The sequence below is a fragment of the Ctenopharyngodon idella genome, chromosome 3 (assembly GCF_019924925.1).
Source record: "Ctenopharyngodon idella isolate HZGC_01 chromosome 3, HZGC01, whole genome shotgun sequence".
Classification (NCBI taxonomy): domain Eukaryota; kingdom Metazoa; phylum Chordata; class Actinopteri; order Cypriniformes; family Xenocyprididae; genus Ctenopharyngodon; species Ctenopharyngodon idella.
Genome location: NC_067222.1, coordinates 7,208,837 through 7,235,245, shown reverse-complemented (window position 1 = coordinate 7,235,245; position 26,409 = coordinate 7,208,837). Strand labels below are relative to the sequence as shown.

The following is a 26,409-nucleotide window of genomic DNA, read 5'->3' as shown; positions in this document are numbered from 1 at the left end:
CCGAAAAATGATTCATTACTAGAAGCTCTTAACACAGTGCGCATTAGCGACATCTGGTGGTCAGACTTGTTTTCTCCACCATATCTAAAGCTGGGCACACTGTGCGATTTATAATAGCCCTTTATGATTGTTGCTTGTCAGACTGTGTTGTCTCACACTGTGGGATCTCAGCTGTCCTATATGTCAGACTGTACGACAGTCAAGACGCATTAAAAACGGACGCGCGCTTGAAAACTTGTCCGGAATTTTACATCATCAACCCATAGACATTCGCTGTCTGTGAGCTACCTGGTGGCTAACAAAGACATCTCTAGCGTTAATTCTGATCACAACTTGTCTTGAAAAAGTCAATTTGACGTTCGTCGTATAAGTCACACTGCAGGACTGCGCGCCAAATCTTCTGACACTGCCAGAATTTCGTCAGAGGTAAAATTTGATCACGACGGTTATTAACCGGCTGTCTGTGAACATGTCAAACTAGCGATAAAAGACTACAGATTTTTGTCTAGGATTATAGGAATCTTTTAGGATTCTCAAAATTTGTCTCAGACGACCAAATCGTGGCCAAAATCGCACAGTGCGCTCCCACCTTAAATCATTGCGGAGCAGATCTACGGTTTGAAAAACCAAGTGACCAAACAAACCGTCGGAGGCCGTGACATACGGAATCACTCTTGTCTTGGATCAGTTCTATCTAATCTGATCTAATCTCATCTGAATTCATTTGTGACAATGAGACCACAACTCGTGTAATGTGTAGCCTGGTCAATGGATTCACATATTGATCAATAATATAAAATATATAATGATGTGATCATAATTGATGTGAGAAGTTGAAAAAATACTTTGGGTGAGCTGTTTAACCTTTATGTTCTGTTCGGGGTCTCTGAGACCCCAGCCATAAAACATGATTAAATGCATTTTCCTTTTATGCATCAGGTGAAGCGCCAATTTTTTCAAATCAGCTGTCCTGATCTTCCGATACCGCATGACGTTCGAAGCTTCAAACATCATCAATTACGTGGTATTGTCATTTCAATACAAGCATCGGTACAATGTGTGAAAACTGCGTTGAAGCATCGAATCCCCGGTATCAACCGTCCCATCACTACCAAAACTGCAGCTCTTGTGGGGTGTTCCCGGTCTGCAGTGGTCAGTATCTATCAAAAGTGGTCCAAGGAAGGAACAGTGGTGAACCGGCGACAGGGCCATGGTCGGCCAAGACTCATTGATGCACGTGGGGAGCGAAGGCTGGCTTGTGTGGTCCGATCCAACAGACGAGCTTCTGTAGCTCAAACTGCTCAAGAAGTTAATGATGGTTCTGATGGAAAGGTGTCAGAATACACAGTGCAACACAGTTTGTTGCGTATGATAGCCGCAGACCAGTCAGGGTGCCCATGCTGACCCCTGTCCACCGCCGAAAGCGCCAACAGTGGGCACGTGAGCATCAGAACTGGACCATGGAGCAATGGAAGAAGGTGGCCTGGTCTGATGAATCACGTTTTCGTTTACATCACGTGGATGGCCGGGTGCGTGTGTGTCACTTACTTGGGGAACACATGGTACCAGGATGCACTATGGGAAGAAGGAAAGCCAGCAGAGGCAGTGTGATGCTTTTGACAATGTTCTGCTGGGAAACCTTGGGTCCTGCCATCCATGTGGATGTTACTTTGACACGTACCACCTACCTAAGCATTGTTGCAGACCATGTACAACCTTTCAAGGAAACAGTTTTCCCTGGTGGCTGTGGCCTTTTTCAGCAGGATAATGCGCCCTGCCACAAACTAAATATGGTTCAGGAATGAGGAGCACAACAATGAGTTTGAGGTGTTGATTTGGCCTTCAAATTCCCCAGATCTCAATCCAATCGAGCATCTGTGAAATGTGCTGAACAAACAAGTCCAATCCATGGAGGCTCCACCTCGCAACTTACAGGACTTAAAGGATCTGCTGCTAACATCTTGGTGCAGATACCACAGCACACCTTCAGGGGTCTAGTGGAGTACATGCATTGACAGGTCAAGGCTGTTTTGACAGCAAAAGTTACACAATATTAGGAAGGTGGTCGTAATGTTATGCCGGACTAAAGGTTCCACCTTATTTTGATGCACAGATTTCTTTCCAATGATAATCAATGTAATGCTGACAAATGTTACCTGCCTGAAGCATAATGGAGTGATCGTACAGTTTCACACAAAACGTTAGAAAATGGCCGATCTGAGACAATCAGGAGAAGTTGTCTTCTATTATTTAGAGGTTTGAGTCAGATGTCCAATTACACTAATGATTGTTTTCTCCAGCAGTGGTTTAAATTACAAAAACCTTGGTCCCAAATTCCCATTACATTCTATGAAGTTAAACGGAAAGTTTCTGGAAAATATCTTTTATATATATATTTTTTTGCTTGTACTACTGTGGTAATAATGTGTTTTCTTTAGATATTTTATAGGCTAGTACTGTGCTTGTAGGTAAAAGTGTTAAATGTTTTTTATGGCCACAGTATTCTCTGAATAATCACAACACTTTATACTGATGTAAATCACATCTCAGGAGTGTCCGATCCTCAGACTGTCACGGTCACGCCCTTTTGCCTCAGTTACTTTAATGTTATGCCGCTTTTCTGTCACTAGGGAGAGATATATGTGAACTCTCTCTCGCGCGCACACACACACGCGCACGTGTTTAAACAGCGTCCCGCGGCACTGCACGCGCACTCACTGCAGCACCGTCCCGTCGCGGGATGGATGAACCGGACGCGTCGCGTCAGCAGCAGCAGCGGAACGGGCCCGCCGCGGATGCGCGCATGCACGGGGTGTTTACAGACGCGGACACCGGGCGGCTCACGTACGCGCTGAGTCTGTCGGACAGCTGCCTCACGGTCCAGAGGATCAACTCCCCTTCATCACCACCAGCATCATCGGAGCACCTGGACCTGCGCGACTGCCTGGGAAGCCGCGCGCACCGGGGCGAGCTCGAGGACCAGGGCGCGTATCTGTGCGCGTATTTCTACCCGTACCGGCGCCGGTGGATGGCTTCGGGTCCGGCTCGCCAGAGGGACGAGCGTCGCTTTCGGCTCGAGCTCAATAGGGATGATGATAATAATGATGAGGAGGAGGACGCGAACCTGCGCGAGGCGGAAAGGTGGGCGCGCGCCATCAGAAACAACACCGCGCGCCGCCCGGGAAACACTCACGGTAAGAAACTAACTTATTAAAGACCGAAACGCCAAAGTTTAAACTCTTTTTCACTAAAAAAAAGAGGCTTTTATAGAGCGTTTGGTAAAACTTTGTAACAATAACATCAACAAACTTAATCTACACAACTTTAATACAATGTTTTTGCACATATCTTGATAATACCATGGTATGTTTTGAAGGAAATATGGTAGTCGTTCAGTATGTTGTACATTGGGTTACCGTCAGTGTAGTCACTGTATGGTACTGTCACAATACTTTTTGTAAACATATAGTTCATGGTTTTACTATAAAAACTAAAAAACCATATGGTTATTGTAGTTTTTCCATGGTAACCACAAATTAACCATGGTTTTGCTTCAAAAACCATAGTTTAACTATGGTATTTGTGTGGTTATACAAATGGTAATCAATACGCCAAAAAACATGGTTTTACTATAATAAAACCATGGTTCATTTTCATACTAGTTATTAGAACTTGCTTTATACCATGTAAATAGTACATGAACATGGTAATCATTCAGTACTATTTTAAATATTTGACAGTGGCATGCCTTTCCTTACATTCACACTAAGTTTCACATGTTTAACGTGTGGTGACGAGGTGTGGCCGTTTGCCAGGAGATATATGTGACAGCTAGATGATCACATACTGAACTAGTCTGACTTGCTAGGTGACAGTTATTACTGTAGATAGAACTACAACTTGATGTTGTAGTTTTTCTGTTTATTAGATCAGTGCCTAGATCAGGAATGATTAAGCCAAAATAACATTTGATATATCTAGATATATGGTCTTGTTGTGGTAAGATTCATTTCGTTTGCTTATGATGGACAGGAATAACTGTGTGTGAAGAGATGCTGAGAGGACATGAGTTGTCTCATCTGGGACATGTCCATCTCCATCTGTCCAACACCGAGGGGGCTGATGGGGGTTTAACCCTGTAAAGCCTGACATATCAAATAACAGCTCGAAAAATCGAATATCGGATCTTAAGGCTCTTAAAGTATTAGAATAGATATGGAGCTCGTATTTGAGGAAAAATAAAGCTAATTTTATGCAGTTATGCAGATGCTGATATTTATATGGACAAAAAGTAAATCAGTGAGATCTTGATAACAGTATAGCAGAGTACTTATATAAAATGCATATCATTTGTCACTCTATATCTGCTAATAATGTGTCTTAGTAAGATGATATTGCTTAATTTTATGATTAAGTAGTTTTAAAACATATAATGCAGTGCAATATAATGATGATTGAGAGATGAACTAATAAACCTTCCTCAAAAGCCTGATGATACATTTTAACATGGTTTTTCTAAAAAATTATTTATATAAAAAAATCAAGTAGACCAAAGTTGCTTCTGTGCAGTAAGAGTTCATCTTGAAATATTACTAACTATACAAAAGTTATTTTTATGTTTACTTTATAAAAATCAGTATTTCATAGCAAAAAAAAAAAAAAAAAAACACATGAATCACGTGCTGAAGGTGGATGCTTTTACAATTGCACTAAAAACAGGCCTTTTATTTGCCAAAGAACTATCAGTCAGATAACAGAAGGCATGTGGAAGATCTTGTGCAACAGGTTTTTCAGCAAAGTTTTGATATGTTCATCATTTAGAGGCCTTAGAAACTTGCATATCAAATTTGACACAAAGTTGGCTTTATAGGGTTTATCAAAATTTTACCTCTTATTAATAGTGTTTGCAAAGTTTGCATCTCTATTATTGCTCATATTGCTCATACTAAGTAGGGATGCATAATATATCGGCCACCATATCGGTATCGGCCGATATATGTTCATTTTTAATGTTATCGTTATCGGCCTGATAAGAAGATATATTAAAGCCGATAAATATTGGATTATTTCCTTCAGCTGAGACACTTCAGATGTGCACTGTTCACAATTATGGTTTTGAATTGCTTGAAATATGATTATAGTCATACAGAAAGTGCAACATGCACAGTGCAAGTCTGTCATATAGGCTACATTGAGAACATTATAATTGTGTGCTTGGGACATGGCTTTTAATAGTGAAACTTTTTTTTTTGCAATCAGGCTTTCAAAAATTAAATAAAAATTTGGATTCAGATTTATTGGCCAATATATCGGTTACCGGCTTTCATATCGGTTATTGGTATCGGTCAAAATTTTCACATCGGTGCATCCCTAATACTAAGTATTAAAGTTTGTCCTGCAGCGTTTGAATGATTTCTTAAATCGAGTGTGTTACTAACTGATCAGACGCACCATTTTCACCTGATGGACCAGAAAACAGGTTAAAAAAAAATCCCAGAGCATCATGCCGTTAAGTTTTGCTTGTGCAAATACCACTTATATTTTCTGTAGACAATATCTAGCTGTTTCGTGCATGTTGAAAAAAAATGTTCTCACAATATTTAGGCAATAGACACTGCAATTATGTCATGCATTAACAATTCAACTGCTTAAATCTTTGAACACGTAAAAAATAGGACAGACTTTTCCTGCAAGTTTGTCAGATCGTGAGAGCTTCTCGGTTTCTGCTATAAAAAGCTGAAATACACACGCGAGAGTCAGTCACTGATACTCCAGCTGATATCTGATCAGGAAGAGACACATCTGGGCTTCTAGAATCAGGAAGTTTTGAATGATGAGGTTGTTCCATTGAAAATTCTAGGTTACCACAGTAACTCAGAATTCTAGTGAACACATCGGTAAAAGGATTGTTTGTCCTCATTGTGCACAGGAATGAAAAGAATTAGCCAAATCAAATAACTCCTCGTGGCAAACACGAGGATTAACATCAAAGAATTCATAACAATGCATTGTTACGGCCCCGGTCTAGGTCCGGACCGCAACATAAATGACACAACACGGAATGGCTGTTAAAGTACTCATTTTTATTTTCTTAGTTGATCTTTTGATCAATCGTTTTGGCGGCAGCAGTTGGAGAGTACTAGCAGAATCATAAGATAAATGAACAAAAGAACTGAAGCAAATGATCAGGGGTGAGCAAATGCCAAAATAATAAACAAACAACACTCTAACTTCCCATTAATGAAACTAAATTCCCTGTGCATCAAAATAAAGAAACCAAAATACAGCAACGTAACTTATCTATTAAAAAAAACAGGAGAAAAAGGTGGTGGCCAAGGGGCCTACAAAAACAAATAAGGCACTCACCCCCTACAGCTTCACACAAGGTTTACAAACATGTATGTGGGACATTAAAGTTCAGGACATACAGCTCCCGCAATGATTAACAGCACTCTGTTAGAATGAAACTTGATTTAACAGCATTTTCACTAAAGCTTAACACCAGAACTAACACATGAGCAATAATGATCAAAGAGAGAGACACACAGAAAAGATCATGGCAAGTAACAAAGAGAGTAACAATCAGGTAAGAGCGAGAGCAAAAGTGAGAGCGCCCTCCAGCGAGATCCAGAGGAATTTATACAAATGAAAGCAAAAAATATAGCTGCAAGCAGCAATTAAGGGGCCAAACAAGGAAGCTAGCAGCAGACCAACAATGTCATAATGGACTATGATAGCAACTGAGACAAAGACACTGCATGTCAATTTTTGTCAATCAGACCAACAGTACTGTAGTTAGAGCCAATTTCATGTTTTGTTCAATTACAGTCCCACCACTTTTTTAGTATGTCCTCAGAGTGCCCCCATACATAAGCGTGTCAAATTTGGTGAAAATATCTAATAGTATCTAATAGTAATCTAATAATTATAGACATTTATATGTATAAGCATAAAAAATTAAACCCAACCCCTGACTTTGAATGCATTTTTTTGCCACTTAGTATCAAAATTTTGAAATTTGGCCATTAGCGCTTAGTCAACGGCCTATGTTTCTCATTCTCCTACTATGGTTGTCTCGATCAGACTAACCGTTTCGAAGGAGATGATTCCTGTGAAAATAAGTCAACCACATCAAAAGTTATAAGCATGTAAGTAATTTTTTTCACATTCATTTTTTAACCACTAGGTGGTGCTGGCCTGAACTTCTCAGACTCCTTCAGGGCATTGTGCCGATGACCCACACCAAGTTTCGTAATAATATGTTCATGCGTTCGTAAAATACAGCATTTTACTACAAAATTCAAAATGGCCAACGGCCAAACTGGCCATTATGGGACAATATCATTTGACTCGGCATGATGCCCAGAATCTAACAAGACCACTTTTATGATTTAAGGACAAAACATTCATAAGGTGGTGCTGTGCCGAAATATAGCAAGTAACCTCAGGTCATGCTTGTGATGACATACCAAGTTTGGTCTGAATACGATAAAGCGTTGTGGAGATACAGCCTTACATATATTTTCGCAAGCGCTATGTAAAAATTTTTGTGAGTTATTCGAAAACGGTTTAACAAATCGACTTGAATTCCGCAACTTTTTGCAGACATAGTCTGAAGATGATCAGGTTCAATTTTCATGAAAATCGGAGCAACGGCCTAGGAGGAGTTTGAAAAAGTATGTTTTTTGGAAAATTCAAAATGGCAGAAAAATTTTCATGATGGAAAATGACATCATAGGGTGCAATCGAATCATCTTGAACCAAGGAATCAGCCCTTACGTTTCTAGCCCTTACGGTTCTAAAGTTATTAGCATAAATATAAGTGCAAATTTGGACAGGTGGAGGCGCTAGAGGGATTGAGTTAGAGACTCCAAATTTGCTATGGTGACAGTTCAGACTGCCCTCTATCTGTGTGCCAAATTTCATAACTTTCCCGCAAGTAGTTCTATGGGCTGCCATAGACTTCCTGTGTGGAAGAAGAAGAAAAGATAGTGATAGCGTCTGAGCATTCTAGATATTATAAATAATTATTGAAAAAGTAATATGTAAATATAAGTTCCTAAGTTCCAGCACCAAACACAATTGCGAAATTACTTTTATTAGTACTTGCTTTTACAAAACTTACTTTTCAGGATGATAGATTTGCCAATGTTGTGAGGTTTAAAATTTATACACACATGCAGCTTTGATCACAGGAATAAATAACATTATAATATATTCACGTAGGAAACAGCTATTTTAAATTGTAATAATGTCTCAACATATATACTGATATACTGTATTTTTGATTAAGTAAATGCAGCCTTGGTGAGATATATATATATATATATATATATATATATATATATATATATATATATATTTATGCTTCCTAGGCGATTGCTGTCAGCATTATAGAGACTGAACATTAAGCTGACACATTAGAGGCTATCTGAATATCCAGTAAAGGAGTAAAGGACACTCATCAGTTTGAAGCTCTCAGATAGTGGCAGGTTCAGTGTATGTCTGCTGCGGGCACAGCATGGCATTACTACTCACTGGCTCAGTCACTCTGCATTCATATGTTTAATTGATGAGCTAGTTTCAGCATGTGTGATCCTGAGCAGATGATAATACACTATTTATCAGAATACATGTATTTTAAATGAGCATCTCTCATGTATGGCACAGAACTGTCACATGTGAAGATGTCCAGCTCTGTATTATAAACCAGAAAATAACAGTGAAACGTGATTCATTCTTCTTTCTGAAAGCTGAGATGCCCCGAGACACTCTCGTGAGAATCTTTCTTGATGCTTAAAGCAAAAAGATGACGACAGTGTAAACAGTATCTAGATCTATTTTCATAGAGGGAGGGTTTGGGTTGTGCTGTTTTCTGTATTGGTGTACTAGAAGTTTACAGTATTCAGTGGATGGCATTAATGGATAATTTCAAATAGGTCATATTGTACATTATTTAATCATTTTAGGTCCACTTATATTTTTTGCACCTAAAACAATCAATATTTAGTTCTTTGTGATCCATTTTCCATCCTCCGCCCACAATATGTTCACTAACTGTCTGATCCATATTGCACACTAAACTGGAAATATGATCTGCTGATCTCTAATCTGAATGGACGATTTTATGCAACTTCCTGTAGTTTTATTTTTTTTCATCTGTCTGTGTGGAAACAGTCATGTTTATGAGGTACTGGATTGATACACAAACATCTTTGAGGATGAAAAAAAATGGATTCGTCAAAGTTTGCAGGGTTACTGACATCAAACCTTTGACAGATACTTTAAGGCACCTAATAACTCTCAAAAAGGAAGAATGGAGGCAGGATCTAATCACAGCAGTCACGTTTATTAACTTAACTTATACACTAGAGCACAGGAAAACAGAAGCACGCAAGAGAAATACAACCAAACTATAGACCTTATGTAGTCCCGCTCATTTTCAGCATTGCGCTCGTTGTGTCCTGTCCTCCGGTTTGTATTTCCACAGTATGAAGGTAAGATCTTACGGATTTATGAATGAACCACTCATTTTAAAATTTTCCTTGACATTTGTTATGACATCAGCTTCAAACATAACAATGCTCATGATAACTTTCATTAACTCTACAATAAGTAAATCCACTTCACCAGCTAATTACTCTTCAACAGGTATACCATAGAAATATACTGAGCTACCACAAAAACTGAAGTTCAAACACAAAAATCTAAAGATGGCTGCATGCTTGTTTCTCTGGCGCATAAGGTCTATACAGCCATGAGAACAGACAAAGAATGACTGGAGGGAGGGTTGCAAAAATTCTGTGGGTGGGAAGGAGGGCTAAACAAAAGTATAGGTCCATGGGGGTGCTGGAGGAAGAATCCATTTGGGGGGAGTAGGTGGAGGAAGAGACCATGGGACGACCCTGATCAAGGCCAGGAGGAGGATGACCCACGGCGGAACCGAAGGAGGGAGGAGCCAGGGTGGAGTCATGAACTGAACAACAGAGGTGAAGCTGGGAGAGGTGGAGACCCAGGCAGAGTCCGAAGGAAGGAAAGACCAAGCAACATCGGAGGACAAGGAGGCCAAGGCAGAGCCACGGTGATGAGCGGCCAAGGTGGAACCAGGGTGCCAGAGGACTGAGGCAAAGCCAGTGGGAGTGAGGACTGAGGAGAAGCTGAAGAGGTGGGGAGACGAGGTACAGCCAGAGGTTCGGAAGTCTGTGGTGGAGGCAGAGCAGTGACTGACCAAGGCAGAGTCGGAGGATCGAGGGAGGATCCTCACACCAAGCCGGAGTTGACGACCTGGAAGCCAATGGTGGATCTGAGCAGCTGGGCGGAGCCACTGAAGGAAGAGCCGAGGGGCTGAAGGAAGCCAGTAAAGATAGGGCCAAGGAACTGGATGAAGTCGATAGAGGAGGAGGGAGTGGGAGGCTGGGAGGTCCATCAGTGACAAAGGATATTTGGTGTTGGGTGATGAAGGAGACTTGGAGCCGGGTGAGGAAGGACACTTTGGCTGCATCCGAAAACCTTGGCAGCTGACTTGTTGCCTCACTGTCTTATCAGGTAATGACTTGTCTGACAGACTTCCGAGGCACCATAACAGTTTAATGATCTACAACAAAATAGCACAAGCTTTGGTGAGAACTAAACAAATATTTAATTACTACAGTAGTAATTGTCGCTAGAAATGACATCAAAAGTGGAAAACGGTGGTCAAAAACATACATTTATAGACAAACTGACCAGCAAACGCAACTTTCGGACACCATCTTTATTTTTCTAGTTCAACTGTCTCAGAATGGAATGCACAGGATTGTGGGATATCAAAGGCAGTGAAGGATACATCTATGCTGCCTTTAAAAATCTATCAAATGAAGGTATCTCAGGAGACAGGAAGTGAAGCTAACATTGGATTCGGACGTGCCTTGATGCCTTCCTACCTTGAAATGTGTCCCCCGAAGGCAGCATTTTCCAACCAGCGACGATGAGGAGACTTGGATGCTGGATGGGACCGACAGAGACGAGGAGACTTAGAAGCTGGGTGGGACCGGTGGAGACGAAGACAACTGGAGGCCAAACAGAACCAGCGGAGGAGGAAGGGCTTGGGAACAGGAGGAACTTGGAGTCCATTAATCTAGGGTGGGGAATACAGATCTCCAAGGCTGGAGGATGGGTAGGACACTCTTCATCATCCAGCTCCACTAACAATCCCACTGGGAAGGACATTGGAACCTGCTCATACACCTGGTCAGACTTAGCAGTGGGCATTGACTCAAGGACGGACATGTCTTCAGGCTGTGGTTTCTTGATCCATGGTGGGTTCAGCAAAGGGCTGGGTGGACTGCAGATGCTGGTGGATTTAGATCCGGTCGTCGCCCGGCTCCAAGCAAATGAGAACAGATAAAGAATGACTCAAACTGAGGGTTATAAATAAATACACAGTAACACAAGAGCTAAGCAAGAAGCAGGTGGATCAAATCAATTAAACAGTAAGTCTCTATGAGAACATTCTAGAAACCATGACAACTAATGAACAGGAACAAAGGAAACAAACTAACACAGGTAAAACAGAAACCTCATGTAACAATAACAAGTATCCTAGATATCCATGAGCAGAACTGTATATTCTGTTTCCAAGGCTGTTCACATTCAGTAATTTCAGAAGGAACTCAGATGGAGCCTCTAATAATTTACATTCATGCAGAACTCAGGAGAGTTTTCATTAGCGCTGAACTCACTAAACGTACGCTGAATTAGATGCAGTTTCTGTAGCAAGAGAGAGACATACTGAATACTGAAGCCTGACTCTCATGGTATTCCCATGGCACAGATGCACTTTGTGTGTGTGGATCTATATCTTCTTCTGTGAAAGCCTGAAGGGTCCTCTAGTGTTTCATCTCTGTGCCCCTTGACCCCTTGACTTTTCGGCTGTGTGGCATGATGCTGTCAGGCCGCTTCTGATCAGATACCCATGAGCCCCTTGGCCAGAACACATTCCACCACTCTACTGCTGTAATGCAGGAGGAATATTTTTATATGTGATATAATGAGTGTTTAAAACCTGCTTAAATGTGGTAAAATCACTCTAACAGAAGATACAGATATATATACACCGATCAGGTATAACATTATGAGCACTGACAGGTGAAGTGAATAACACTGATTATCTCTTCATCACGGCACCAGTTAGTGGGTGGGATATATTATGCAGCAAGTGAACATTTCGTCCTCAAAGTTGATGTGGTAGAAGCAGGAAAAATGGGCAAGCGTAAGGATTTGAGCGAGTTTGACAAGAGCCAAATTGTGATGGCTAGACGACTGGGTCAGAGCATCTCCAAAACTGCAGCTCTTGTGGGGTGTTCCCGGTCTGCAGTGGTCAGTATCTATCAAAAGTGCTCCAAGGAAGGAACAGTGGTCAACCGGCGACAGGGTCATGGACGGCCAAGGCTGGTGTCTGTGGCCTCTTTCAGCAGGATAATGCACCCTGCCACAAAGCAAAAATGGTTCATGAATGGTTTGAGGAGCACAACAACGAGTTTGAGGTGTTTTCTTGGCCTCCAAATTCCCCAGATCTCAATCCAGATCTGTGTATTGTGACTGTCAGTGATTCATTATTATTGTTTTGTTTATTTTTTAAAAGTGTTTATTAAATTATTTATATTTTATATTTAAAATTATTTTATTTACATTTTTTAATTAATTAATTTTTATTTTATTTTAGAGTACAATCAGTCATAAGGGCTATTTTTTAGTGTTTTTATGGTGCTTTTTTTGCTGACACATTGATTTGATGCAGCTTAATAAAGCAATAAGCCTCGTGAAGCCGTGGTTTACAGTGAATTTATAACAGCTAAGGGGCATTGTTCGGCACAATGTGGAGCGGAGTGCCTAAAACCCCCTTAGCTGTTATAAATTCACTGTAAACCACGGCTTCATGGGGCTTATTGCTTTTATAAAATGGTTACCACACAATACAAATATTAAAGCCAAAAAATATGTATCAATGCAACTTTCATGAAGTAAAATCATTAAAAGCCTTCCTTCCACTGGAAAAAAATAGTCTCTAACCGCGAACAGCAACAGAAGTTATATTTATTACGCCATAAGATGGCGGCAAAGATTGTCTTTATGACCGAGTCACTCAGTCGCAAAGACTTTTATGTTGAAACTTGTTGTGAACACGGAACAAGACGCAAATGCTTTGACTAGCGCTATCAGTGTCAGCAGGGCACAGGAAAACCCATTAAATGTTAAAAGGACAAGATCGCAGTGGACATTCAAACAGATTTTTTATTATGAACATAGGACTGACCTGAAGGAAAATGCTAAATTTGAATGCAGGTAATACACCCGTTCACTCGACAGACTAAGACAGACGCAGCAACATACACATTCAGTGGAGCAGTGATACTTACGTAATGCAGTCAGCTGTATGTTTTTGTGAATTTTACAATGGCTTCGAACACGGCTCAACCAATCAGAATCAAGGGCCGGAACTATCCATTTTATAATGATGTATTAAACACACACACATAAACTTACACAAACGTCACATGCATCTATTCCACAAGATTGCTTAATTATATCCCACATAATTAATATTCAAATTTTGATTTGATTAACGAGCTGAGGTCTCCGTGTCTCTGGTCCTGAGGCTTTAATTATCAGTGTCAGTCAAGCATCACAGTGATAATGATGTGCTGAAATCTCTAACACTCAGCAGCGTTTAAGCTCTCCTGCATTTTGCAGTTTTCAGAAGGCAGTATTTCATGATGAATGCGTTTTCAGGAGTTTTTAGATGTAGATGGATGATGGATATTTTACCTTTATCTACAACAAGGTCAGCATGACTTGAACACAAAGAATGGCTTTCTTGCTTCATTCTTCTATAACTCTGGCACTCGTTCTCTCTAAAGAAAGTCGTTTATAGCCATTGAATGATGAATGAATGATCGGCATGCAGTGGTCAAACAGACACACAAAGAGATTCATCACACAAGGACACGTAAGAACACACTAAGAACATGCAACATACACAGTGAATGGAGCTGCTGACTCGCTTCTGTGTTCACAGTGTGACTAAAGGCTTTATCATCTCACTGTATAAGATTGAACTGAGTTCATATATGGGCCATTCTACAGAATTGCTTTAAAGTCAGAATTGGAAATGTCTTGAAAAAAAATGTCTTTTTTTCTCACAAATTTTATATGTATGCAAATTATATAATATCCGAAGTACACATTTCTAGTAATTGTGCAGTTAATTCTCATATTTTCAGAAAGTTTTGGAATATTTTTCCTCTTCCCAAATTTGTCACTACCGAAACACAATAATAAATAATTTAATAAGAAGGCTTACATTGACCTATTAAGATTTTGTTTACATCTACCTTGTAAATATATTTTTTGCTATTTATAAAAAAAAAAGTTTTCACAGGTAAATCAATAACAATTACAATCAAGTGTAATTTATGAGATTTGTTGCATTTTGAATCCGATCTTTCTTTGTAAAAGGCATAAAGTTTATCATACTGATTTCAAAGTTAAGGATTTATTAGTTTGAATATACATTGAACCAAACACTATCATAACATCTTAGTTGAAAATTCAATATACTTTATTTTTGACAAAACATCCTGTGTTTCGGTCTTAACTGCACATTTTCGGTAGTGACAGTAATGTGTTGGTAGTGACCACATCACAGTACTGAATTTTAACTTGCATACTAAAACATATTAAAACATACTAATGATTTACATAACTGTACTAAAATTGTGTTTATTTCCCTCAAATAAATGATTATTTGTTCCCTTTTGTCACTACCAAAACAATGATGAGATGTTTTGGTAGTAACAATTTTAGATACTTTCGAGTCTAGCTCAAAGATGCTAATCAGCACACGGTTAGCTAGCACAGTTCTGAACAGTTGTACACACACAAAAACTAAATTTGATCAAATAACACCCAAAAAACAATGATGTCACTACCGAAACGTTACCACATGTTTCAGCCGTGACTGTTTCGGTAGTGACAATTTTAGATACTTTTGAGTCTAGCTCAAAGATGATAATCAACACATGGTTAGCTAGCACAGTTCTGGACAGTTGTACACAGAAAAAAACTACATTTTATGAATAACACCCCCAAAAAAAAGGTGTTTGGTAGTGATGTTTCTTAAAGTTACACACAGATTTTCAGACTTTTGAACACATTTAACTCAAAATGAAGGTACCTACTATGAAAGAGAGGCTGTGAGAAGGAGGGACACAGGAATATTTCCTGATCAAAACTGGTGTGAGAAGTGTGGTTACAATCAGTCTCAGACAATAGAGTACCTCAGGGATGATGTGTTTTTGTAGGCCAACCCGGAAGTTAGCAGCGCACGGATTCCCTCGATCGAAAGCCTATGCATTTTGCATTTTTCACAAAAAATAAGCTCTGTGTTTAACAAAGTGTTATGACACTTACACGTTTTGTCTATCAAGATAATCTTTACAAGTTAACACAACATTTATACATTTTGAAGCCTAAATAAAGCTAACAGTAGGCTATAAACGGACTACAGCACACCATGGTCGCAGATCAACGTCACCACCACCAAGCTTCCTCAAACTTAGAAAACAACTTTATTTAAAAATATGCTCGCTGATTATGATCTGCGCTGTGTATGAATACTTATCCACTTTTTCATGAGAAAAGTCCCCGCCAAAGGAAGTAGTCCCTTTTAGCAACTTGTTAGCAACCGCCGTTTTTAAGACACAATAAAGGTTTAAAAAAATCACAAGCGGGTTATAACTGGTGTGTTTTATGTCAGCCGATTTAGCAAAAACCCATTCAAAAACCCATTGACTTCGGGGCGATGGAACCGGAAGTCCTAAAATGCTAACTCGCTTCCGGGTTTTGCCTACAAAAACAGGTCATACCTGAGGTACTGACTAAGACATACACTCATTAATTAAAAATCATTTTCACAAGTTGAAATTTAGGGGTTAGGGTTTAGAACTGCCACCTCCCAATTGAATGTACCCAATAAATGATGATTTTATATTGATTAAGCTTACTGATATTTTAAATATTATTGTGGGATTCAATAGATAATAAAAGGATCTTAGTAAACATCTACAATTTAAATACTTTTGAATGCTTTTTAAATGTGTTTCTGGTTGTGGGACAGCAGTTTACATCAATTCTGAAGAAAGGCCCATATAGGGGTTGTGGTGAAATATGACCTGGACGCATTCCTGACAGGTTTAGTGAGATTCATAGAGAAGTTTTTGAATGCTTGTGGTCTTGTGTTTGGATAGTTTGAGGTGTTTCCACTGACACACTTTACACATCACAACAACAGAGGTGTGTAAACACACACACACACACACCTCCGTATCTCACCATATGTTCACAGTTCAGCAGCTGTGAGAGCATGAGAGCTTTACCAGCATGAGAAATGAAACACACACACACACACACACACACACATCTCCTTCTCTCTCTCTCTAGCAGTAAAAATAGAAACCTATTTGTAGAATCACAGACATGTTCTTTTTTTGTTCTTTGGTTTTGGATGGAAAACCATTACTTCAGTTTAAACTTTAAAACTTTACTCGAGACTCCAGACAGTTCATATCTGTAGCAAAGCCCACCGATAAATCACATTTAACCTCCAAAATAGCCATGGTTATATGTTAATGAGCTCATGCTTGTGATGTCATCATTATTAATGTTTATGAATGAGCTTAATTTTTGCAGCTTAGTTCCCTTAGAAGGCAGCTGTTATCATCATGTTTCTTGTATAAAGGTGAATCTCTCTCCAGGTTGTTTCATTTCAGGCCTTGTAGTTTCAGTCAGAGACTCGAGTGCTAATTAAGTGTGTGAAGGTGCTGAGTGAATTTTAATCACACTGACTGATATGAACGAGCGCAGCGGGTGTTCGTGGCTCTCTGAATGGATGGGCGGAGGCATGTGTGTTTTCTGCATCTCCTGTGACAGAGCGCTGTTGTTCGTCAGGTTTCTTCCCGCTGGCACGAGGCTGAAAGGTGGCATTGATCCGTGTGTGCTCTGACCCACAGGAGCTCATTACAGCCCTTTGCCCCGGAGGATTCTGGGTTACGGATGAATTACAGCTCGGGTGCAAGAACCTCCTGCTGCTGCAAGATTTCAGTCCAGAGGAAGTGGCAGAGATTGTTTACTAATGCAAGAAGTCAGGCGTTATAGTGATTTTACCACAGTTATATGAAGCAGAGTGTTTAAAACCCACTCAAATGTGGTAAAATCACTCTAAAATCCAATTTTTAGTATTTTATTGCTTTTAATGGATTAATTATTGTCAATCCCATTGTACATTATAATAATTATTTTATTTGACTTTAAGTTTTTATATTTATTTATTTATTTATTGTTTTAATGATTAAATTCACATTATTATTTAATTTTTTTTAAATTATTTTATACTAATGCAATAAGCCATGCATTATAGTGATTTTACCACAGCTTTTAAGTGTTAAAACACCCTTGAATGTGGTAAAATCACTCTTACTGTCTTTATAAAACTTTTATATTGCTTTTTATAGATGATTAAATGTTTTATTATTGCCAATGACAACTTACAATAATATTTATTTTATTTGTAGTATTTTTTTAGAAGACTTTGAGGATCTTATTTTTATATATGATTAAAGGTATTATTATTGCAAATGACAACTTAAAATAATATTTATTTTTTATAGGATTTTTTTTTATTATTTTATTTTATTTATTTTTTTAAATATTTTTTTTAGAAGACTTTGAGGATCTTATTGTCTTTACAAAACAGTCTTTATTGGTTTTTTAGATGATTAAATGTAGTATTATTTTTAGAGAGGCACGATATATCGGCCACCATATCGGTATCGGCCGATATATGTTGATTTTTAATGTTATCGTTATCAGCCCAATAAAAAAATTTGGCCGATATATTAAAGCCGATAAATAATGGATTATTTCCTTCAGCTGAGACACTTCAGATGTGCACTGTTCACCATGATGGTTATGAATTGCTTGAAATATGATTGAAATCACTTCAAAAAGGAAAATACAGTTCAACATGTGCAGTGCTGTCATATAATCTACATAAAATTATAATGAGAACATTATAATTGTGTGCTTGGGACATGGATTTTAATGGTGAGACTTTTGTTTTTGTAATCAGGCTCTCAAAAATTATATAAAATTTGGATTTAGATTTATCGGCAAATATATCGGTTATCGTAAATATAAAGAATTATCGGTTATTTGTGCCAGCCAAAATTTTCATATCGGTGCATCCCTAATTATTTTTGGCAATAACAATATGCATTATAATATTATTAAATGTTTGTATTTATTTTATTGTTTAATTAATGAATTTATTTTATTTTTAAATTATTTTATTTACATTTTAGAATATATGTATTTTATTAATTTTTTAATATTTTTTACAAATGCGATGAACTTTTTTTCATAGTTGACAAGAATAACATTACAATCAAAGATGTTTTTCAATTAACAAATGAGTTTAATTCTATTAATGTAGGTTTTAAATTAAATGAAATTGCTTTATTGTCACTGATTGGATGAATCACAGAGGCAGCGCTAATATGAATAAATCAACTCAAACTGATATGAAATGCCTTACATATTCCTTTAACCCGGTAGATGAGCGGCAGCCTAACCTGATCATGAATCACTTATGCTCCAGTGAAACTAAAGAACCACAACCTGTTTGAGACACTGAACCCTTTTGTGACAGTTAATGTCTTTCTTTCTGAGGGTTTGTCGTCTCTCTGTGTTTCTTCCTCCTAAAATCGTTCCATCAAACCTGCTGCTGTCGAACCGTCGCTCCTGAGCGTCTGTGTGTCTGTATTCACTGAAGGTCTTACCTGTCACCCGTCAGCCTGTCCCGCGTGTAAACCGTTCCCCGGGAAACAAGTCTGTCTAGCTGAACCGGATGGTGTGTGCGCCGGTCTCAGGAGAAACCCAGAGCGAATGCTCCTGTAATATGAACAGAAGCTGTTAGAGTAATGAATAAAGACAAACCTGCATCTGTTTGTGTCTCTTTTGTGAGTTTTTAGTGGTGTGATCCTGCCTGAGGCCACGGCGCTTTTCTTTCACGATGTTTGTCAAACATGAAACCTCTTAAAGAGAATTAAAATGATGAATTAAAACCTCTGATCTCAAACCTGACCGAGAGGAAGATTAGCAGAGAAAATTGGATGATCTGATTGAAATATCACTATAATGCTTGGCTTATTGCATTAGTATAAAATAATAATAATAAAAAAAGCATTTTAAAAATGTAAATAAAATAAAATAATACAAAAAATTAAAATACATTTAAATTAGAATTATCAAATTAGAATAATTTTAAATGAAAAATATTTTTAAATTTAAACTTACCATAAGATGTGTTTTGCGGTGTGTATTTTGATCTTAACACCTTTAACCTTATTATTTATTATTCTCAGGTTAGGTAAAGTAAGTCGAGTCTGGCCTAAATTATAAGCATTTTAAATTACTTTCAATTTGGTCAGAAGACTCCTCTGTGGTACGTTCTTGTTCAAAGTCTTAAAACACTATAAATCAAGCCAAGGTAGGCAGCTTTTGTAATCAATTAAATTTCTTTTAATTGGTTACTTTTCTTTTTATAGTTAACAAAAATGTAAAGGCAAATAAAACTTCATCATCAAGGTATAAAATACAATAATCACTCTTTTGAGTCAAAGGTGTAGTCAGCTCTGGGCTTCCCATCTTCAGCTTGGGGTTTCTTGTCCTCAGCTCTGGGCTTCTAGGCGTTGGGGGTACTGACGTATCAGTATCCGAAGAGGCAATCAACTCATCAGTCTTTTATACTCGTGTTGTTTATCGCAGACGTTGGGTTATCTTCTTGATTGATGTACGTTGTAATTTTCCCAAAGTTTTTCAGATCCTTCTCAAGGCCTCGCGGGTGCGAGCTGTCTGGCTTTCGTGTCCTTGAACTCCAGTAAACTCAGCCAAGATGGCTGATGTCCTTATAAGTTTCTAGGAGTAGAACCACAGTTCTCTGTGTCCTTGAGCACACACACATAGAACCACACACACATATCCAACAATAACGGTACATCTCTGGCCATACAGTATAATACATTTCTTCGAAACAAACAAATATAAATAACAATAATATTGTAAGCAATTCCTAATATTTAACACATTGGCCAAATGTGTAGCAACAGACATCCAAAATCTAAACAAGGAGGCAGGGTAATTGCATTTTCTTGATGTAATACAACAGATGCCTGCATTATTTTTCCTACACAATCAACAATATGAGGGATATTCATCTGAAATGCAAATATGAGGAACAAAACAGTTTAAGTGCATTTAAATATGTTTGCTGTTCCACTTTTAAATGTTTAATTCTGTACACACACACACACACACACACACACACACAGTTCAGTCATTCACTGCAGCCATTAATATGTGTCTGTTCACCAATATTTCATAATGTTTTCATTAAAATAGCGAACACTAAACAAATTAAACTTTTGGCACCACATTTGTTATTTACAGCCATGAGAAGGTGAAATGTTGCTACGGTTTTATCGTATTGTATTGTATTGTATTTATTTTTGTATTTAATATTTGCTATTTTTATTTAATTTAATTTAATTTTATTTTACACTGTGAGTTCAGGAGTGATTCCTGCATTCAAGCACAGAACGATCAATGATTATTTATTAATTTTACTTTATTCTGCATGTAAATGTGTTTGTCAGACCCTTCACATCTCTCTCTCTCTCTCTCTCTCAGGTGTGTTGTTCTCTGAGGTCCGCCGCCCATGTGGCCTGATGGTATTGGTCAATCCTCAGAGTGGGCGGGGCCAAGCAATGGCTCTCTATAACGGCCACGTTCAGCGGATGCTCACTGAGGCTGATATACCGCACACGCTCGTCATCACAGGTGTGTCTCACACACACACACACACACACACAAACACATGAGTGTGAGAGGATTTCTCAGAAGCTCTGAAGAGATTGAGGATTCATTAAATGAACTGCATTAGAAGATCTGCTACTGCGGCAGCAAGCAGGGTGTTTCAGCTCATCCTCATGTTTTCCAGTCTGACTTGACCTAAAACTGGGTGTCCATACAATGAAAGTCAATGGAGTCCAATGTTGTTTGGTTCCCAAAATTCTTCAAAATATCATCTTTTTCATCATCCAAAAAAAAAAAAAAAAAAGTCAATGATTTGAGTAAATGATTAGGGAATGATCATTTTTGGGTGAACTATCTCTTAACTTCTGGTTCTGTCGAGGTCGGTATCAAACCTCAGCATAATTGTGGCTCCACCACGACAGTAGTTGATCTGTTTTTGGGGCTGAAGTTGTTTTGTATGTTTTCTTCATCATTAGAGTGTGTCACTATATAGAGTTTGGAGCTTCATACATAAAACATGCTATTAGTCACATATGAGTGAAAAACACTCGACAGCAGCAGGACTGACGAGAGATTCACTGTCACACTGTGAACTCAGAATAACCTCCAACAGACAGAGAGAGAGAGAAAGACAGCTGTCTGAGTGATGCTGCCACTGATTGTGTGTGTGTGTGTCTTGATGCTGATGTTGATGGATCTATTTATACATCCATCAGTCAGATTTTCAGTGTGTGTGTTGTGCGTGATTTACTCTCACTGTGAACTTTGTGTTCCAACTTATATAGTGATAATAAATTCCATGAAAATAATATTGAACTTTTTAATTCTCTCTCTCTCTGATTTTATGGTGAATCACAGCAGGTTATTTCTTCATGAGATTCATCCATCTGTCAGTGTCTATATTCATCACCATCACTGGTGCTTTAGACTGTAAACACGATTTCAGGAACAAGCCACTACTCACTGATAAATCCATGCTTGTGCAACACTAATCAGCACTGGAAGTGGATAAATACATTCTGCAGGGACCTGCTAAAATGTTCAGATACAAGTGAAATCTTTTTCTTAAAAGGTTCTTTATTGATATCAATGGTTCCATGAAAAACCTCCATAGAATCTTTCCATTCCAAAAAAGATTCTAAATTGGAAAAAGATACTTTAGATTAAGTTCTTCACACTGAGAGGTTCTTTGAGGAACCAAAAATGGTTCTTATATGACATCACTGTGAAAAACCCCTTCTGGAACCTTTATTTTTAAGAGGGAATGAAGCAGATATTTGCTGTTTGAATGTGAACATGTGTGATCAGTAATGTGGGTCACTATGATGTGAAGTGTCTCCCTCAATTAACACATCACACCACATCCACACTGAGCCAATGAGTGTGTGTGTGTGTGTTTGTGTGTGTGTGTGTGTGTGTGTGTGTGTGAAGTGCAGTCTCAGCTTTAGGCATTTCTGCTGAATCAGTCACTGTGAATCTTCACTTCTGCCTGACACACACTCCATCAATGCTGTTACTCACACACACACACACACACACACACACACACAGACACACACACACTCACAGGATTAAAACTTCAGATTTACTTGCGCTGTGATACTTTTATAGGAGTTTCATGCAATTTTCTTAAGCTCATAAATCAGCTGCTGTATCTGACTGTATTATTTACATTTTTTCATTTAGTAGATGCTTTAATCCAAAACAACTGACAAATGAGGACATCACAAGCAATTTGTCATAAGAGCCAATGATATTCATAACAAAACCTAAAAAAAAAAAGATATTTATTGAAATATTATTAAATATTACACTGTTTTCACTGTTTAATTTTCTCATACTAGTTGGCACAAGTGCAGAATGTGTTTAGTTTTTTTTTTTTTTTTTTTAACTAATTCCGCTTTACTACTTGGGGATAATTAATTGTATCTTTTATTTTGATAGTTTCTTAGTTTCCTATTTTTTATTCAGATACATTTTCTTTATACCTTGTCACATGTTAAAATGTTATCTAAACTGTATTTTTAAAATATATCAAAAAAATTTGTAATACTTGAAAATACATAAAGTGAGGGGGGAAAAATAGCTGTTTTCTGTGTGAATATGTTAAAATGTAATTTATTCCTGTGATCAAAGCTGAATTTTCAGCATCATTACTCCAGTCTTCAGTGTCACATGATCCTTCAGAAATCATGCTAATATGAGGATTTGATGCTCAAAAAACATTTCTGATTATTATCAATGTTGAAAACAGTTGAGCTGATTCTTATATACATATAGCGCTGAATAATAATAATAATAATAATAGTGTTTACATGGAAAAATACCATGGTATTACCGGTAAGACCAACCCGATCTCACAGCAATTCGTACGTACACTGTAAAAAAATATTTTCATGATTTATCATAACATTTTTTCTTTTGCCAATTCAACTTGGATAATTAATGTGGTTCAGATAACATAATATTTTGAGTTTACCAATCACCAGGTAACTTACTTTTTTAAGTTAAACCAACAATTCTTTTTTTACAGTGTATTTTACAAGGTGGCTAATTCATATGACCTCACTCATACGAATTCATACGTTTTTTACGAACTCATACGTATTTTACGAGTTGCCCAATTCGTATGAATTCGTACGAATGACCTAGCCCTAACCCCGCCCCTAAACCTACCTGTCACTGGGGTTTAGACAAATCATATGAATTCATACGAATTCCTACGAAGTAGCCACCTCGTAAAATACGTACGAATTGGTCGTGAGATAGCGTTGTTCAGATGGGTTATTATAGTCAACTAAAACCATTTTAAAAATATATTTTCATTACTTAAAATAGGCCTAAATCTTAACTGAAACTGAATTTTTTAAAAATTTTTATAAAAGATATATAGACAAAAAACCTAATAAAAATGGCAAAAACACAACATAATTATAAAAACTTTAACTAAAATTAAAATGAAAACAGAAAATATAGCTAAAAACATTCAAAATATGAATAAAAACTAACAGTATCTCAATGATAGTAGAATAAGACTGCACTGGGAAGAATGCTATCGAATCTCCGGATGTATCAGGACTTCTTGGTCAGATCTAATAGACGTGTTTAATGTATCAGAGAGAATCTGCTCATGAAGTGCATTAACTGACTCTTGGGATTGAAATGTGATCGCATCCTGTGATCTGTGATCCATACAGAGCGTCCGAATCATGCTCGAGATCTGGTGAGGAACGCCGACCTGACGCAGTGGGACGCTTTTGTGATTCTGTCTGGAGACGGGCTGCTGTTTGAGGTTTGCGTGTCCGCCTGTGTGTGTGCGTGTGTGTGTGTGTGTGTGTGTGTTGGCCATCCAGCTCATGTATGTATGTATGTATGTGTGTTTTAGGTCGTGAACGGTCTAATGGATAGGCAGGATTGGGAAAAGGCCATCCAGACTCCTCTGGGAATCCTGCCCGGAGGTTCAGGAAACGCACTGGCTGCTTCCGTCCATCACTACACGCGGTGAGCAGCATTCAGAGCCACTGTGACCATTCATTCAGTCACATGATGCGGGCCAAGACCCGCCCACGAGACCCTCTGATTAGCATATGAAGGGTCCAACCACATTTATCTTTTGTATTCAATCTCAAATCTAACATTAAATGCAGATAAGTTATGGCTGATGTTAAAATCCTATACTTATTTGTATAAATAAAACAAAAACCCAGCCATTATAAATGCTGCATTATAATGTACAATATGAAAAATGCATATTCATTTTGAGATTTGCTAAAGATTCCATGTAACAGTGTTATTAAATTATTAGTGTTTTATAGATTAGGTTATTTCTGAATGTTCAAAAAGTCCTGTTATTTAAATGTTTTAAAAATGTTTTGTACATTCACTCTGTACATTCTGAAACAAATAGTAGCATATAAAGTAGTAACATTAAAAAATGTTAGACAACTAAACGTCCAACTAAAACGTTTCAGAAAAAATTTAATTCTAAAAATGTTAATTCTAATGCCTGATCTGATACTGTATGTAATGATTCATGTACAGTCAGATATTCTTTGTTTGTCAGTAAATCAAACCCGTGACTAAACAAGCAACTTCACGTTGTTTCTCTTAGTAGGATGAAACTAATTATTTAAACTGTGATTAAATTATATGTAGATGGTGATTAAATTAGCTATATAAAGAAAGCGATCAAAGAACGCTCCCTTTACAATCTCTAGAGCTGTCAATCAAACAGCGTGAGTTTATCAGTGACTGAGTTCTGGACACACGCCAAAACTCCCGTTTTATTCAACGGATCTCTTAGTTACATCGCGTTTGCACTGTTAGTTATGATGAAAGCATTCGTTAGTGTGCAGAAATTGAGTTGCAATGAGATCACTGCTTTCATGTGCTTAACAACATGTCTGTGATCCTGCTGTGTTCATCACTGCAACCTTTCATGCCACGATCTAAAAATAATGCCATAGATAAATGTAATGCAACACTTTTCACGATTTGTTAACCTTGAGAGCTGTAATAGTAAAAATGTGCTAAAAGATTGAGTAATACTTGGCTAATTTCAAATGGAAAGATGTTAGCCAATTACAGCAGTGGGCGTTTACACTGAAGTCTCACAGCAGACACGCCCCATAAAACAGAGCATTCAAATATGAGGGCTAAAATCAGGGTATGAAAAATGCCTTTTATTTCTAAATTATGACAATTTTTATGTAAAAAGCATAAGTGCACTCCAGGAAACATTATAAAACAACGCAGCTTATCCCCTTTAATGTTACTGTTATAACGTTAGTTCAAATATGAGACTGTGATCTAGGGTTCATGCAGAACTTCATTTGGCTTAGTAATCGCCATTAAATTCATCCTGAACCGTGCTCGTTCAGATGGAGAATGTTCTGCTGTTCAATTTAAAGTTTGCAACGCAAGCAGTCATTACCAAGAGTCATTATCCAGCCATTAGCCATAGCCGCGTGTTTGTGAGAGCTGAATCTCTGCGGGTTTAAACTCAGCGTTTCTTTCAACAAAAGAATAAAAGTTCCCTTCTGCTGAGAGAGAACAAACAAATGAAAGCATTAATGATTCGCTAATGACTTGCATCCAGTCAGAGAGCTGATGTTTGCTGACTTAAGGTGAATAAAGCAGGTGATGAGAAGTTAAATACACTTTCTGGAAACAAACTTACTATAATGGAGTCATTTCTATTCATGAAGATAAAGCAGACCGCAGACATTCATCAGCACACGATTCACACGCGAAATGATTGAGCACCGATGCAGATTTACCTCAGCATAATCTGTGTCCACTCTCGCGCTTTAGTGTTTGGCCGTTGGACTTTTATTATAGCACAAGCGCCACCTATTGGTGATTATTAGACTACTTAAAAATATATATAGGCTATTTCACAGCATGATCAAACGGAGCACATCTTTTTTAATAACGTTGTTAATCCACTTTCCGGTTTATTCATCTCAACATCAGTTATTTATAAGCAGAGAAAAATAG

At 37.9% G+C, this 26,409-nt stretch overlaps 1 protein-coding gene across 1 annotated transcript in view; it reads left to right on the top strand.

The window, feature by feature from the left end:
• Positions 1 to 2,590: 2,590 nt before the first annotated feature.
• The window catches only part of LOC127509926 (sphingosine kinase 1), a 28,624-nt gene continuing 4,805 nt past the window's right edge, over positions 2,591 to 26,409 (top strand). The window contains exons 1-4 of the mRNA XM_051889296.1: positions 2,591 to 3,194; positions 20,785 to 20,934; positions 24,108 to 24,202; positions 24,296 to 24,411. Coding sequence (XP_051745256.1) covers positions 2,741 to 3,194; positions 20,785 to 20,934; positions 24,108 to 24,202; positions 24,296 to 24,411 — 815 coding nt within the window. The 5' untranslated portion in view covers positions 2,591 to 2,740. The remainder of the gene's footprint in view (positions 3,195 to 20,784; positions 20,935 to 24,107; positions 24,203 to 24,295; positions 24,412 to 26,409) is intronic.